Source organism: Chelonia mydas, chromosome 1 (genome assembly GCF_015237465.2).
Source record: "Chelonia mydas isolate rCheMyd1 chromosome 1, rCheMyd1.pri.v2, whole genome shotgun sequence".
Taxonomy (NCBI): Eukaryota; Metazoa; Chordata; order Testudines; family Cheloniidae; genus Chelonia; species Chelonia mydas.
The window spans coordinates 327,195,280-327,211,512 of NC_057849.1; the positions used below are offsets into that span (position 1 = coordinate 327,195,280).

The 16,233-nt window shown below is 37.5% G+C and overlaps 1 protein-coding gene across 3 annotated transcripts in view; it reads right to left on the reverse strand.

The window, feature by feature from the left end:
- Positions 1 to 1,975: 1,975 nt before the first annotated feature.
- Positions 1,976 to 16,233, reverse strand: part of CACNA2D1 (calcium voltage-gated channel auxiliary subunit alpha2delta 1) — a 659,278-nt gene continuing 645,020 nt past the window's right edge. For 2 of the 3 annotated variants that reach the window (XM_037889245.2, XM_037889243.2), the window contains one exon: positions 1,976 to 8,371. In XM_037889245.2, coding sequence (XP_037745173.1) covers positions 8,255 to 8,371 — 117 coding nt within the window. In that variant the 3' untranslated portion in view covers positions 1,976 to 8,254. The other variant, XM_043552428.1, reaches the window with a different exon arrangement.

Genomic DNA, 16,233 nt, shown 5'->3' on the forward strand with positions numbered 1-16,233 from the left:
AAAATCCACTGCAGGTTGAAGTATCTGTGATTCTTCTCTCTCAAGAATACAAGTGTTGGTCTACATTAAGACTTCTCAAGTTGCAGTCAAGGAAATGAAATTACTATCCGTCCACACACAGGCTTGACAAAGCCCTGGCTGGGATGATTTAGTTGGGATTGGTCCGCCCTGGGCAGGGCGTTGGACTAGATGGCCTCCAGAGGTCCCTTCCAACTCTGTTATTCTATGATTCTATGCATCACTATCCAGCATTAGAGAGCCAGAGCACACAATAAATACAACCAACCAGAAGACACAGTTATGACCTGCCTGCAGTTTTTTGTGTAGAGGGGACCTAAACAATGTTCCTTAGCACGTTTAAGGTTTCAGTCGTTTACAGAATACAGCTAAGGACCTTCCAACCTTGCAAGTCGCTATCCTCTGACAATTAGGACTCAGTCAGTTGTGCTAGTTGTGTAGATGGAAGGAGTAAGGAGGCAATTGATGCACATTAAATTGACTGGTCTTATTTATCTGCTTATTTACTAAATGTTCATCAATAAAGGAAGCTTTTTTAGAATGAATTTAGAATTCATTATTCATGTTGAAATAATTTCAAATTCTCTCCTAATGAAGGACGATAAGAGAAGTCTTCTCCCAAAGTCACCAGCAGGACACAAAATGACCAGATTCCCTCTGAACGATAGGAAAGGGGCAGTATGAATGATTCAGTCAGAACTGAATTAGAACTTAAACACACTAGTGCTTGTGCTTCTGTAGCTTCCCCCAAAGCCCAGCGGGGCCTAATGGAAAGACTCCAATTTACTTCAGTGGGTTTTGGGTCAGGCCCCTCATTGGTTAAACTGATCAGGCAGAGCAAGTGGATTACCAATTACAGGAGTGCTTCTTGCTCAGTCAAGCATAGCGAGGGACACTGAACAAATATGGCACTGTGGGATTTTTACAGCTACCACGTAATTCTGATTTTCTCAGATGTTAGTAGCAAAGTTATGAACACAATGGAGTAAAGTCATCTCTCAGAATTATATGGAAGAACAGATGTAGTGCACTATCCCAGACTTGATGTGCACTGGTGACCAGTTTAAAATGTCTCACTGTGGCACAGCCATTATTATCACACTAGACTCCAGGAGACAGATTTGTGTGCAGAACCTGGACACGGAATATTCTGTAGTCAATGTTCGATAGATGTACAATACTTCAGAAAGACTGCAGGAGGTAACCCTACAATTTAAAACTAAAAACCTGTGTCAGGAGCTCTGTGAAATTTGGGAACAGAATTTTGTTTTTTATTTGTACCTCATCCTCATGGCATTCAGCACAGCATGCCAAAGTTATTCTAGCAATACGATGACAATAGTACAGTTACACTGAAACGTTTGGTACGGTTGATGCTTGTGACTACAGATGCTAATGTGCAGTATCATGTGCTGCCCAGCAATCTTACATGCAGGGGGCCTGATACTCTGTAGTGTTATATGGACTAGAGGACCTGTGTTTGAGTTCTTCCCAGTTTCGCTCACTCATAGGTCAAATATACAACGGCACTCTGCGACTGCAATTCTCTGAGATCTCATCAATGTCAGCCAGGGCAGAGTTAGCAGACAATCACAATTCTCAGCATGAGTGTTTCAGGCTCTTTGCAGACTCAGGCACAGAGCCTATAATGTTACATTTGGTTTAACTTTCTAAAGGTTTTGCAGGCAGAGACTTTTATTTTCACGAAAGCATAAAGTTAAGAGGGTGATTTCTGAAGGCACAACTGACATTAGCTGAACATCTCCTATTGACTTTTCATAGGAGTTGGGCTCCTAACCCTCAGAACCCTGTGGTTTTGAAAATCTCCTCCTAAGTTTCTGCAGAACAATTATGCAGCAAATTCAAAAAGACAGATAATTATTCAGAAATTTCTGGGGGCTCTACTTACATGTCATTGTTCACGATGACAACAAATCCAGACTTGTTCTTGATTTTAAATGATAAACTTTTATTCTGAATATACTGTTTTTGCACAAGAATTAACACAACATTTTCTAGGATTATAAATTTTTTTTATAACATTATTGTACAAATTTTTACAAAATTTTATTTTATTTTTTCCAGCTTGTCAAGTTCCACAAAAGTGTCAAGAGAACACAATAAAAGGGAGAAAAGGCCTGTTTACCCAATCAGAGCAGTCAGGGGCCTTTTTCTGCAGGAACGCACAGTAAGCATCTCAATAAAAATATTCCAGAAAGCATGATCCAGACATTCCATATAACACAAGAAGAAAAGACAGCTCTGTCAGATCACAATCGCAAATTCATGGCATCTGAACAAGACAGTATCCCTTTAGCCTCAGTGAATTATTTCTTCAGGATAATCCTTTTTTAAAAACAACCAACAGAAATGCTGGCAAGAGGGCAAAGCCAACTTTTTGAAACTCCGGAATTATTTTCAGACACTTTGTTGTAGTTTTTTTTTTACAGTAGTGTACATTGAATATTAACAATATTAACACTGTGGTATGGAAAAAGAAACAAAAAAGAAATATGGCCTTTGCCAAAGGTGTGGATGTCAGATGAAGGTTTAGGGTAAAGTTTGTACTCCAAAAGGATTTACTGACATTGAGTCTTCGGTAGACATTCTAAAAAACTTCACAGAGCTTTTCGCAGTGGCTTGCCAGCATTACTGGAATTCTGAATTACCAGCAGGGTTAGCATCTGAATTTGCAGGACTGGTGGGATTAATGCAGTGTTTTGAAATTAAGACATAATAATAATTAAGCTTTCTGAGCTTCAGTGTAAAGGAGAACAAAGAGTCTCAATGTCCTTTAAAATATATCGAAAACTGTAAAACACAGCAAGTAACACTTGGGTTGTGAAGGTCACTTAAAAGGGATACTGCCTATTTGAACCCAGTAAGGCCAGTATTTAAAGTTAGTAAAAGGAATATTATAGGAAAACTTACAAATGGCAGCAACACTGTTTTTGTCAAGTTAAGCGAAAAAGCCTCAAGCATTAGAAACATGAAAAAGATTATACTAAAGTCTTAAAGGTACAGGACCTAAAAATCTCTTCACTCAAACTTGCTAACTATGTCATGTAAAAACCTGTTAGAAATATGGACCACAGTCAGTGTTTTGGCAGTAATGCTGGTTGTTCAAATGAAAAATAAGAAAGAAACCATTCATGTTACCTTTTTGTTTGTTAGTACAGTGCTATAATGACTTGAACTGTGGTTACCTGTCAGATATACAATAGGCTGTGTAACTACGGTGTGAACTAAAACAGATCAAGCAGCTTGTCTAGATCCCGTAGTGCTGTTTAAAGGCTTTAAAACAAATATCAACACAACTTATTATTTGGTAACTAAAAAAATGCAAACCATTTTTACAAGGTATTATAACTTTAACATCTCTCAATTGTAAAGGCTAGGATTGAGGGTTTTTTTTTCTCTAACAAACAAGTCTATTATGTGAGAGTTAGAATTTATGATGTAGATAATGTTGACAATGTCATGTTTGCTCTTCTGACAAAAAATCTATCTATATAGTGAATTTTTGAACCTTAAATAATAGGATGTCATTTGTATACAATCAGAAAATACCTAGTTCTCTGCAAACAGCAGCAAAAAATTCAATTTTTTAACCTTAAAAACATTAAGCCTTATGAAAAATAATAGGTGGGCCAAATCCTGTTTTCAATCTGTTACCACACAGGCAGAACTTCTGTGGAAGAAAAACTACTTGTATAGAATTGGATTTTCTAAAGCATCTATATGACTTAGGAGCACAAGTCCTATTGACTTTCAGTGGGACTTGTGCTGTTAAATCATTAGGTATTTTTGATAATCCCACGCATAGCCAATTGGAGTTCCCTTTGGAAAGGCCTCTACGTAGACCTGTATTTGGAAGGTGGAACAAGTAGCCTGGCCGTGTGAGGGCCAGGAAGAACTCTAGTCCCTTTGAGGTGCCAGTGCTACTCCCTGCCTACTTCCCAGGGTTGTATGGCAGCCCAAAGGTGACAGGAAGGAGCAGGGGCTGGTGGTATGCCTTCTGGGAGCAATGTGGTTCTGCATCATCTGTTTCCATGGGCTATGCTGACCAGGCACAATCAAGGCCTCAGTAAGTAACATGGGATTTGACCCATCTCTGTTAGTAAACCTAGTATAGACACATACACTCCACATTATTCTGGAAGTGTAAGCATCATACTTTTCCATGAAGGCTTTTCTAAAAAGTGGAAATATTTAAACAAATATTCTGATAACCTTTCAAGTAATTAAAAAAAGAAAAATACAAAATAATAGGTAGTCTTAGTAAGCTTAGTTTTAGAGTCATAAATGTAATAAATATTGCTCCCATCCAACAAACCCCTTCCTTTCAAGAGCATTCTCATTGGCAGCATGTAGCGGATTGTAGAATGCGGCTCCTGTGATCAACAAACTACAGCTGACATCTTTCATTTGGGAAGCATGGCATGGAGAGAGTGAAAGGAACTCCAGCAACTAAGGCTGTCGATTAATCACAGTAAACTCATGCGATTAACTCCAAAGAATTAATCACAATTAAAAATATTAATCGCGATTAATCACAGTTTTAATCACCCTGTTAAACAATAGAATAGCAGTTGAAATTTATTAAATATTTTGGATGTGTTTCTACATTTTCATATATATATATATATATTGTATTGTGTTGTAATTGAAATCAAAGTGTATATTATTTTTGATTATAAATATTTGCACTGTAAAATTATAAACAAAAGAAATAGTATTTTTCAATTCACCTCATACAAGCACTGTAGTGCAATCTTTTTGTTGTGAAAGTGCAACTTACAAATGTAGAAATTTTTTTGTTACATAACTGCACTCAAAATCAAAACAATGTAAAACTTCAGAGCCTACAAGTCCACTCAGTCCTAACTCTTGTTCAGTCAATCACTAAGACAAACAAGTTTGTTTACATTTACAGGAGATAATGCTGCCCTCTTCTTATTTATGTCACCTGAAAGTGAGAACAGGTATTTGCATGGCACTTTTGTAGCTGGCATTGTAAGGTATTTACGTGCCAGATATGCTAAACATTCGTATGCCCCTTCATGTTTCGGCCACCATTCCAGAGGACATGATTCCATGCTGATGACGCTTGTCAAAAAAAAGTGTTAATTAATTTTGTGATTGATCTCCTTGGGGGAGAACTGTATGTCCCTGCTCTGTTTTACCCACATTCTGCCATCTATTTCATGTTATGGCAGTCTCAGATGATGACCCAGCACATGTTGTTAATTTTAAGAACACTTTCACAGCAGATCTGACAAAATGCAAAGAAGGTACCAATGTGAGATTTCTAAAAATAGCTACAGCACTCGAACCAAGGTTTAAGAATCTGAAGTGCCTTCCAAAATCTGAGAGGCATGAGGTGTGGAGCATGCTCCCAGAAGTCTTAAAAGAGCCACACTCTGGTATGGAAATGACAGAACCCAAACAACCAAAAAAGAAAGCTGCCTTGGATTGTTATTGAGCAGAACCCATCATCAGCATGGACGTGTGTCCACTGGAATGGTGGTTGAAGAATGAAGGGACATATGTATCTTTAGCGCATTTGGCACATAAATATCTTGCGATGCTGGCTACAACCGTGCCATGCGAATGCCTATTCTCACTTTCAGGTGACACCGTAAACAAGAAGCGTGCAGCATTATTTCCTCCAAATGTAAACAAACTTTGTTTGTCTGAGCGATTGGCTGAATAAGAAGCAGGATTGAGTGGATTTGTAGGCGCTACAATTTTACATTGTTTTGTTTCTGAATGCAGTTATTTTTTGTACATAATTTTACATTTGTAATTTCAATTTTCATGATAAAGAGATTGTATTACATTACTTGTATTAGGTGAACTGAAAAATGCTATTTCTTTTGTTTTTTACCATGCAAATATCGGTAATCAAAAATAAAGTGAGCACTGTATACTTTGTATTCTGTGTTGTAATTGAAAATGTAGAAAACATCCAAAATATTTAAATAAATCACATTCTATTATTGTTTAATGGTGAGATTAATCGTGACTAATTTTTTTAATTGCGTGATTAATCGTGATTAATTTTTTTAATCGTTTGACAGCCCTACCAGCAACACTACTGGCTGAGAAAATTCCCCACTTATCCTCACCCCGTGCTGCTGAAATCAGCTCCTCTTCACTAAGGAAGAACTGGAGCCACCAAACTCAGCCAATTGTACTTTTAATCAGATGACTTTCCTAGAGATATTAAACAGTTAATTGTGATAATTAAACAATAGTGTTTTTTAAAATTTTCCCCAGCACTGTAATCCTAAACATGGGAACATACACAGCTGGAACCAAGGGTGACGTGAAAAAACAAACAACTAATCATAGGCACAGCTACACGTAGTCATTTCATCTTGTAAGCCATGCCATAGGTTTGAGTGGCTTCTTCAATTTTCATGGCATATTAATGCATGCCTAATAATTTCTGTAAGCTTTTGACACGTTCAAGATTACAGTAGTCATTTGCCAGCATATACATACCAACGCTTTGCATTTTCATTTTTTTAAAGAACAAATGTTTTGTACCATGTAAATATTTGCATATTGCAGCTGTTAGCAGAATTGCACAATGTCAGCAGAGTTGCACATTCATTGGTTTAGCTGTCTTGCAATACTGTTTAGTTCTGAAAACTAGAAAAAAGCGCAAATCATATTTTGCATGTACACTATTCTACAGCGTAATATTATAATTTACTGCACCAATTTGTATCACCAACAAGTTTGTATAAAACAATTGTTTTTATTGTTATTCACAATCAAGTATCAATGTGCATACATATAGATTCAAGGCTCCCCATTTGTTCTGATTTCGTTCTAATTTCAGCAGCCAGGAAATCTTGCTCTATTAAGCTTGCTATATTCAATATAAAATAGCAATAGTAGGAGTTTAAACATTAAGGAGTGCTACCGTGCCATGAAAACAAAAGGGGAACCTGGCATGAATCTCAGAACAACATATACTCTTCAAAAATAAATGTGTCAAATCTGATTTGTATATACTTAAAATATCTGTACATAGGTTTTCATGTGAGAGCACTAATCTGTATAAAATCCACATCATCCCTTTTGTCCAGCCAACTAAATTTACGCTACTTTCTTTGCTTTTTCATTGCACAGTATATTCAGAGCTTTGTTTAACAATATAATTTAAGATTATTTAATTGCATCACATTGCAATGTTCAGTTTCTCACACAACAAAAGAATCACTCAGTTACCTTTTCAATGGACTACACTCTACCATTCAAGAAAACAAACTTAAAAACAATAAAGTAGCAGCATCGTCATGCAAAATACCCTTGGAAACCAACGTTCAATAATCACAAAGAAGACATTTTGTATTCACAAGCTTTTTCGTTTGAGCATTTTGAAGGATTTGGCTAGCGTTACGTAACTGCACTGTGAAGAGAGCACTGATCATTACATGGAAATTAACAGCTTTCTGAAAGGGACATGACACTGAGTTCAGGAGGAAAATCACTTGGTTAGATAAAATATCAAACTCTCAAACACCTTTATATTTCAAAATTCAGTAGCTTCTTTCTTGCTTTTTTTTGTTTTATTTTATTTTTAAAACCAACAGTTTATGAACCTACCAAAACTTAGCTAGCCACATGTTTTGATTAATTTTGGCAGAATAAACCACTCATTGTAAGGCATTTCAGTCATGGTGAAGTTCTGGAGAAGACTAGCCAATATTTTCAATTTACTAAGCTGTTTTGTACAAACTGAAGTCTGCCAACTATTTTATATTCTGGACACAACTGATGTTCAAAGCAGCTGTAATGGTATTGATGCAATAAAAGAGGAAGGTTAATGTAAAAGCATATAGGGTCTGCAACAAATTCAATGCTAAGATAAAAATAAATGGAAATCATATCATACATAAGCTATTTTAAGGGGAGCCCTTTTACATGAAGTCAGCAACGATACAACAATGAACACAAAAATCTTAGATTCCTCAATAAAGCACATATAGAATTCTGTTCTGATGACATAGATGATGCAGCATTCACACATGTTTAAGGATCTGACACTCCAACATGCAGCCACTGTGGGTGCCTTTATGAATCTTTCACATAGACTGATACCAAGTTATGGGCATTGCTGTTCTTCTGCTGTCTGAATTGCTGACCCTTTGACAATGAAACTGAGGGCTAACGTTTTGGCAGGGTCTTGATTAGTTTTGCAGATTTTGGTTTCACAGGGTCATAACTGGCAATGTCTGCAGCCAGATAACAGCCAAAGCAGGACAAACTGGATTCCTATCATAGACCAGAGTGATGGGCTCAGTCCAGAGACCCCACCACAGTCTGACGAATCTTCCTGTTGGCAAGAAAACGAGATAGTTCAGCATTAATTGACATTAAATCTCCAATGAAATAATCTACATTTTAGCCTGTCACTTGAAATACACTACAGGATGGATTTTGGTCTCAAATACATCGTTTTCCCTAAAGTGCCATTAAAAATATTCTTGGAGGCAACAGTCTGAATTTTTAAAGAAAATGCGATAGAAGGTATACCTAGAATACCCTTGTAAAAACAAAGACAAATACTCACAGACTCACTGTGGTCACTCACCATAAAAAATGCAGGATGCATGCGCATTCAGATGAGAAATAACTTGTGAAACTACTAATGAGCCCTAAATCACTCTGTTTATCTGGCCTAAAATTAACGGGTTTAATTCTTTGCATTGACAACACTGGTTTGTTTTTTTTTCAAACACCACTTTACTGCAAAGAGAGATGGAAGAGCAGTGGAATCTTTGTGGTAAGAGAAAGGAGCCTATTTCAAAAAATAGCCATGCCCAGTACTCTCTGTGGGCACACCTTCAGAAGGAGTGTACTCTGCCAGACCAAATATCGCTATATTCAAGTGCTGGAACCAAATCTTGTATTGACTTACTGAATACCCTGTGAAAACGCCAAAGGCTTGCTATTCAGGTCCGGCCAAGCTAGACACCACCGTTACGTTCTCCACTCCTCCCCCACGCCCCCAAACAAAAAAAAAATCAGGACTACCTGAAGATTTCCTCTTCTGCCTGAGAGATTCTCAGGGAGCTGGGTAAGTCAGCTTTACAGCCCTCTGCACCACCTCAGCAGGCAAAGCTTTTATATTTTGCAGTGGTTTTATTCTGTATCTGGGCGAGAAGGAGCCATGCTTTCTTTATACCTGGTCTCTGTCTACCTTCTGAAATATCTCATCACAGATGGAATAAATTATATCTGGCGCCTGCAAAATGAAGTGCTCAAAGTATACAGATTGGAAAGCTTATTATTCAGTCTTGGAAATGCACTGAAAGCCTGATCTGTGCCGTAGAAGACAAAGAAAGACACAGCCCCTGCCTCTAGATCTTAGAACTACATTTGCTGGGCCAAACTCACAGCTGATGTAATCTGGTTTAGCTCCATTGAAGCAACTTTGATTTATACCACATGAGGATCTGGCCCATTGTATTATGTCCAGACTTATGGGGTTTGGCAACTCCAATAACACATAGCTAAAATAAACTTCAACTGAAGCTTCTGTCCTAAACTTGGCTCCTCCTAAGGTTCCCTACAAAGATTTCTGCATCCTTGACCCCAATTTTCTCTGCCCAAAGAGCCAATCGCTTACATCAAGGTGGACTTAATGAGTCACACCTGCCACAGTCAGTCAGCAGCTCTCAGCAACCATTTCCCTGCAGGGTTCTAAATCCTCTAGCCAGCGTAGGTAAACATGAAACTAGCCACCTGTATTACAAGAACCATCAAAAGCCCCGGCTTCGAAAAATCTTTAATCTGTATATGGAGTGTTTTAGCCATTATCCACCTAAAAAGTTGATTTGCAACAACACTTGTCAGACAGATTTTAAAACCTCTCTCTGGAAAATCAAAGAGTTATTTCGGAGGGGAATATGGGAGGTCCTGTGGTTTTTTCACTGCTCCGAGAGGTTAAACTGCCAAGACAAGACAGGCTAGTGGACGACCAGAGATATTTTTTTATAAGTATTCAAATGCTTCTAAAATCTTTAGATCATTCTCTTGCAAAGAAAATGCCTTGCGTTTGCTTCTGTTCTTTACCAGTAGCAGCAGGCTACTCCTTTCATTTGTCAGCTTCAGTTCTAGTAGATTGAGGTTTTGTTTGTTAATTGTACCCTAGAAGTTCAAAATTCCAAAGGTTGCTGGTCAACAAATAAGTCACAAGTGTACTCTGTTGCACAAGTTTCTTCCTTATAGTGAGCATCATTAGAAAGGCCATTACCAGTGATGGTTTCTTCTGACCGGGGTTCATCAACAAACGATAGCCTATATCACATTTCTGACACCTAGTCTCATCACTGAAACGCTGCAAAGGAAGTATCTCCCAAGAAATGGTTTAAGCTATTGGTAAGTTTGAAAGTTTGAGATCTTCAAGTAAGGAATGGGTGTCTGCAGCTGAATTTCGAAAGGAAGGGGCACAGCTCACTTCTTAAGTAAAGCACACAGGAAAGCCAGGGGCTTAAAGTGAAACTGGGTATAATATGAAGAGGAAAGTGTCGGATTAGTGAAAACAGCATCTGGTTAGGATACTGGTGAACTAGGTGGATGTCCACCTACAGGAGTTACTCAGTATTCAGTTTTTTCTTCACCTTCGTGTTAGAACAGATGACTGGGAAGATCACACTGACCACTGAACCCTTTCATAGTTAGATATCCTTGAAGTGTTGTAGCTTTCCATTGTCTATATGAGAATCATGAATAATATGCACTATTCTGGTACATTACATTAACGGTGCTGCACCTGCCAGATTGAAAAATACGGTACAGTATTTTGACTGCATGTCACTTCTGCTTCAGAGAGTCTCACTATCTGAGAGGAGTGGAAGATGGCTCAGAAACTGTGGGGTAGAAGTGGCTTAACAAAATCTCAGACAGGAGAGAGTATATAAGACACCCTCACAATGCGTGGTTGTGTTCAGCAGAACAAGTCTAAAAACATATAAGATGTATCTATTTTTTTAAAGATTAGTGAGATTTTACTCTTTTGGGTTTTGCAGGTTGTTTCGGACTTAAATCATTTGGAGTTTCTGAGGCCCATGAACCAACTCATAGTGAAGCACGTATCTTCACAGTTTTGCTCATGACAATTCCTGAAGACATCTTCTGTGGGACTCAGATTTTTCTGTCCTAATCAAAGGTAGATTATCCATGATAAGGAAGAAATCAATGATACTGATTTAAATTATTTGTTTTTTTCCCCAAAAAATGTGTATTGTAATTGGCAAGGTTCCTATGTGCTATAACTGTGTAGATATGGGAAACAATCAAGGCTGAAGAAAGAGAGGTGGGAGGAGGAATGAGCGAGAGACTGATTCTATTCTGATTTACATGTAAGGGGTGTCACCACTGAAACTAATGGAATCACACCAGTAAAAAAATGGCGTGAGGGCAGAATCAGACTCAGTGAAACTGTTTTCCTTCACTCACCAACTCTGCTAAAGGAACTCAGTTGTTCTGGAATTTTCTGTGGACCTTCATCCCAAGATTCCTTGTATAAGTGCATCCATAAGAGTAAAATGTAGTGATGAGGAATCTCTGAGTCATGGCCACCTCTGTTGATAGAAAGATGCTTCCATACTCCTTTTCCTGCTCCAGAACATGGCTGGATATCCTTTTCAAATAATTTAACTTCATGGAAGGCTGCCCAGAACTTCTCTTTCTTTCACAATCATTCTGTTATTTACATAAGTTTCACTCACTTCTTCCCCTTCTGCCAGCACTGTCAGACACTGGACCTGTTCTTTTCCAATTCATAACACTATTCAGTCCTGAATAAGGATATTTTAACTGGGGCAATTTTTCTCTGTTACCTTATTATTAATCATTTGTAGCATGGATTTTCCCTCAACACCAAGAAGCCTTTTTTGCCACTTTCTTTTCCTGCTAGCAGTGTGAGCTTTCCTCTAGTCAAAAATCACTTGCCAGTTCTCCTCGACATCAAGGTTTGAGAGGAAGGAGTGGGAAGAGAGACAAATCCAAACACTATTTCTCCCGGTTAGGCAGTCCTACCAAAATGATACACGATAAGCTTATTTTCTGACTACACAGTACCAGCTTAATTTAGTATTTTCATGTTAGCAGTCAACATTTTTACATAGCCACATATTTACATCAAAGTAAATGTATCAAAATCTCCGGGGGGACAGCATGAGCTGTCAAAGAAACGTGTAAATACTTGCTTCCCCTTCAGACGTACATTATAACTAAAGTTAAACGTGTGTTATAAAATATTAATATTATTAATTAGTTGTATTGCAGTAGCACCGAGGAGCCCCAGTGATGGACCAGGACCCCATTGTGTTAGGTACTATATAAACACACACACACACAAAAGTTCCCTGCTCCAATGAGCTTACAATCTTGGCCTTTTAACATATATAGAAGACATTTTGAAAGCTGCACGTTGTAAGGAAAGCTCCTTGATTCAGCAAAAGACAATTGAGTTTGAGGTCCATTTTTGGTCATACATAAACGTTGGGCTATTTTCTGCCACTAGATGGAGCCATAATCCCTATGTGTACTGTTTTCAGATTGTCTTGATCAATAATTCCTGTATTAAAATGGGTACACTATATGCCTTTTTTTGGAAAACAGTTGTGTTACCTCACTCACCCTAGCTATCAAAAGATTTTTTTGGTGCAATATTAATGATCTTTCTTGTGATGCCTGATGTGTTGATCATTTCACTGGTAGTCCATTTCACAACTGAAACATTCAATTTAGTCCAATCCAACAACATGTTAAGCAGTCTCACAGCACCCACTGACTTCAGTGGGAGTCAAGGGGGCTCAGTATCTTATAGAAGGTCCTCCTGTAAGAAACAACTTGCATGTTGTTTTCCTTGTTTATTATTATTTTTATTTTTTAAAGCAACCAGGTACAAGTACATAAGGGATACAGGCATTTTTGCTGTGCCCTCCCGAAAAGAAGACAAAAAGAAAGCTATAATTCATTAACCAGATTGTCAGCTGGTGTAACTCAGTTTTGGTTTCAGTGACTTCAACAGAACTATATAGATTTATACCGGATGAGAGCCTGACTCAAAGTCACAGAATTATTAAGGGCTGAACTGAGGAACAAAAAGTTAACTTTGAATCTTGCCTAGTTTCCATCTACTGCTGCTGAGAATCCATCTGTTGAAGTTGTGTTGTGAGGTTTTGCTTCCATGGGTGTTTTGGAATGACTTGCCGGACACAGAATTGGGTCCTTAGCAATTTTATTTATGGGCAGATTCTGCTAACCTTATGTATGATTAGTACCTTACTTGATTTTAATACAGCTACTTATAGAGCAAAGCACTACTCAACATGAGTAAAGATGTCAGAATCTGGTCTTCACATTTTACATGGGGCTGATGTTGGAGAGGAATTTTAATTCTTCCTCCCAATCTTGAACTGCACCTATTCAACTTCCTATGTTTGCTAGTCATGAGACTGTTTAATACGTTATGTGAAGCTCAGAAAACAACAGCTATCAAACTGAGTGTGACTTTTTTTTATTGACATCCAAGTGATTTAGCTTTTTCCAACACTAAAGGCAATAAAGACGATGAACTCTTACAACTGATTTGTTTTAATTTTTTTACCTAGTTATAAATATCACCTATAACCATAACTATATGTACTTAACCTTTCAAAAATATCTAAAACATTGCTGAAAATATTTTAGAACATTTAGAAACAAATATAATTTATCTAATATATTTTAACATTGAAACTTAATTCCCATCATAATATAATGATTCTATTTGTTCTTTTCATTGTTAGCTTTACAATAATAGTCATGGTAGCATCTCCCTCTAGTGGTCTGCTGAGAAGTTCTATCAATACTGCTATCTATATACTGACATTCTTCCACCGTACAAGGAACATGCTTTATGATGTTACTCAGATCATCGATTCTTCGGTATATTAGCAATGATGGTAGCACAGAGTTTCCAAACTAATAAACATAACATGGAGACAAAGATTGAACTTTCTTTATGAATCCGGATGTCTCCATACACTAGTGTTCTAGATTCATAGTGCTGAATCTTGTGTTCTGAAACACATATCAATATTTTTATTAGAAGCAAAAGTTCTCTTGTATTAGCCAATGACACTGTGTTTTGCTGGATATTAGGTTAAAAAAAGTCAACATGATTTTTTTGAATTCCTACTAACAAGCAATGAGTGTTATTATTTTGATCATCAACCTCTGTATGGACTTGGCGACACTGTGAACTTCTAATGTTCTCCACAGCAATGATTTTGGCAAACCCTAAAGACAGCATTCAGTTATGCTGTGACTTGTATAGTTTTAGATTTGCAGGAACTGTAGTCTCTTCCAACTACTTTGGACCTCTGTTTATTTCTATGTAGAAAGTTTGTCCTGGATGTCTTCTTTTTCTTCTTCCTCATTCTCATCTTTACCAGGAGCATGGGAAGCAATAAACATTTGGAAGGTCTAGCATAGAAGGTAATGACAGCGATATGAATAGAAGCTCAAATATTGCAGCCCTACAAAGCTGGCAGGTTCCTAACTCTATGGGGGAGATCCCCACAGTTCTATTAATTCTGATTTACAAGTCTCTGGGCAGGGCTTTTTTAATTTTCCCTTAAATTGCTACAGGAATTTGTTCCAGATTGCCGTTTTTGGGACCCATTTCATTCCATTTTCTTTCGTGGGCTTAGTTAGTAAAAAAGATTGTTACTCTTTTATGCAAAGAACAAAAACAAAACAAAACAAAAATTAGAGAAAGTAACTGACCATCCACACCATATGAAAAGTTGCAGAAAAATGAAGATAGGAGCGGACATCATGGCAGAGGCACGACTCGTTGTGCATATAGGCTGATCCTATTAATAACGGGCAAAGTAGCAAGTAGAGGAAAGGAAAGAAAACACAGAAAAAAAAGACATACAAGATGAGATTTCATGCAGTTTGCTGGCAGTTAGCAGAGTTAATGTGAAAGCATCCACTTAAGAGCAAGAGAATCATAGTGAGTATTGCAAATAAACTTAACCAAAATATTCCACTGTTACAGAGAATACATGACTTACACACCAATTAGCACATCAAGCTAGTGAGCAAGAGTTGTACTTTCACACATAATAACACCTGGATTGACATCTGTTGGAAAAGTTCATACATTTAGGACTGTTTTTCAGTCCCCGTGGAAGCCAATTGTTTTGCATTTGCTGATCAAAAAGATTTTTTTTTTAACATAATACTTTGTTTGTGAACACAAGTGGGTTTGAAAGAAAATGTATTCACTCCCAAGGCTTAGGCTTGTGTAAGCATCATTAACATCTGAGACATTACGTCTCCTTGGATTTAGCTATATCAAGACTCAGCACACTGTAACAGCAGGATCAAACGGTGGTACTGGCAATTGCTTTTACAAAACCATTTGTCTGGTCCTCTTGGTTGAAAGTAAGCCCTCTAGATATCTGGCTACTAAATAAGGGAAGGACAGGTTTAGGAATGGAGAAAGGTATTCAACATCAAACAATGAATACTTCCAAAAAAAGTAGAAATTTATCACTAAATTGCCTTCTGCAAATTCTGCAAACCCTTCATAGCTATTAACTCATTTGGTGTAAAAGCAGCTTCTAAAAAAATTAAATCTACAGTTTTGGGGTCAAATGCTTCAAAATGCCAAGTACCCTCAATACCCACTGACTTCACTGAAGGCTGGAGAGCTCTCTTCACCTTGCATGATTGGGCCCTGAGAGAAGACAGCATTATGGATAAGAAGGAGTGACCACTGAGATTTTCATTTTTAGATAATACACCGTTCAACAACCTATCAGTTAAGATTTGACATAACATTTTTGATTGCTTTTCTCTATTTCATACAGTATTTAAAAATGAAAGAGAAAAGGCTAACAAATTATCCCTCTATTTTTAATTCCCTGCAGAATGGATTTGTATTCCTAAGAGGCATGACATCCTGAAATTGAATGCTTTAAGGTCCAGATTTTTGAAGGCATTTAGGTGCCTAGCTGCCTTTAAAAATCTGCCCCCAAATATCTTTTCAGTATTCAGAAATACCAATGAACAAAGCTTATAGACTAGAGAAATAACCAGGATAACCATCTGAGTGCTTCCCAGAGCCATGAGGGAATTATCTTTGGCACCATCATGCACAGAGCACTAGGTTTCTTGACTTATTACTAT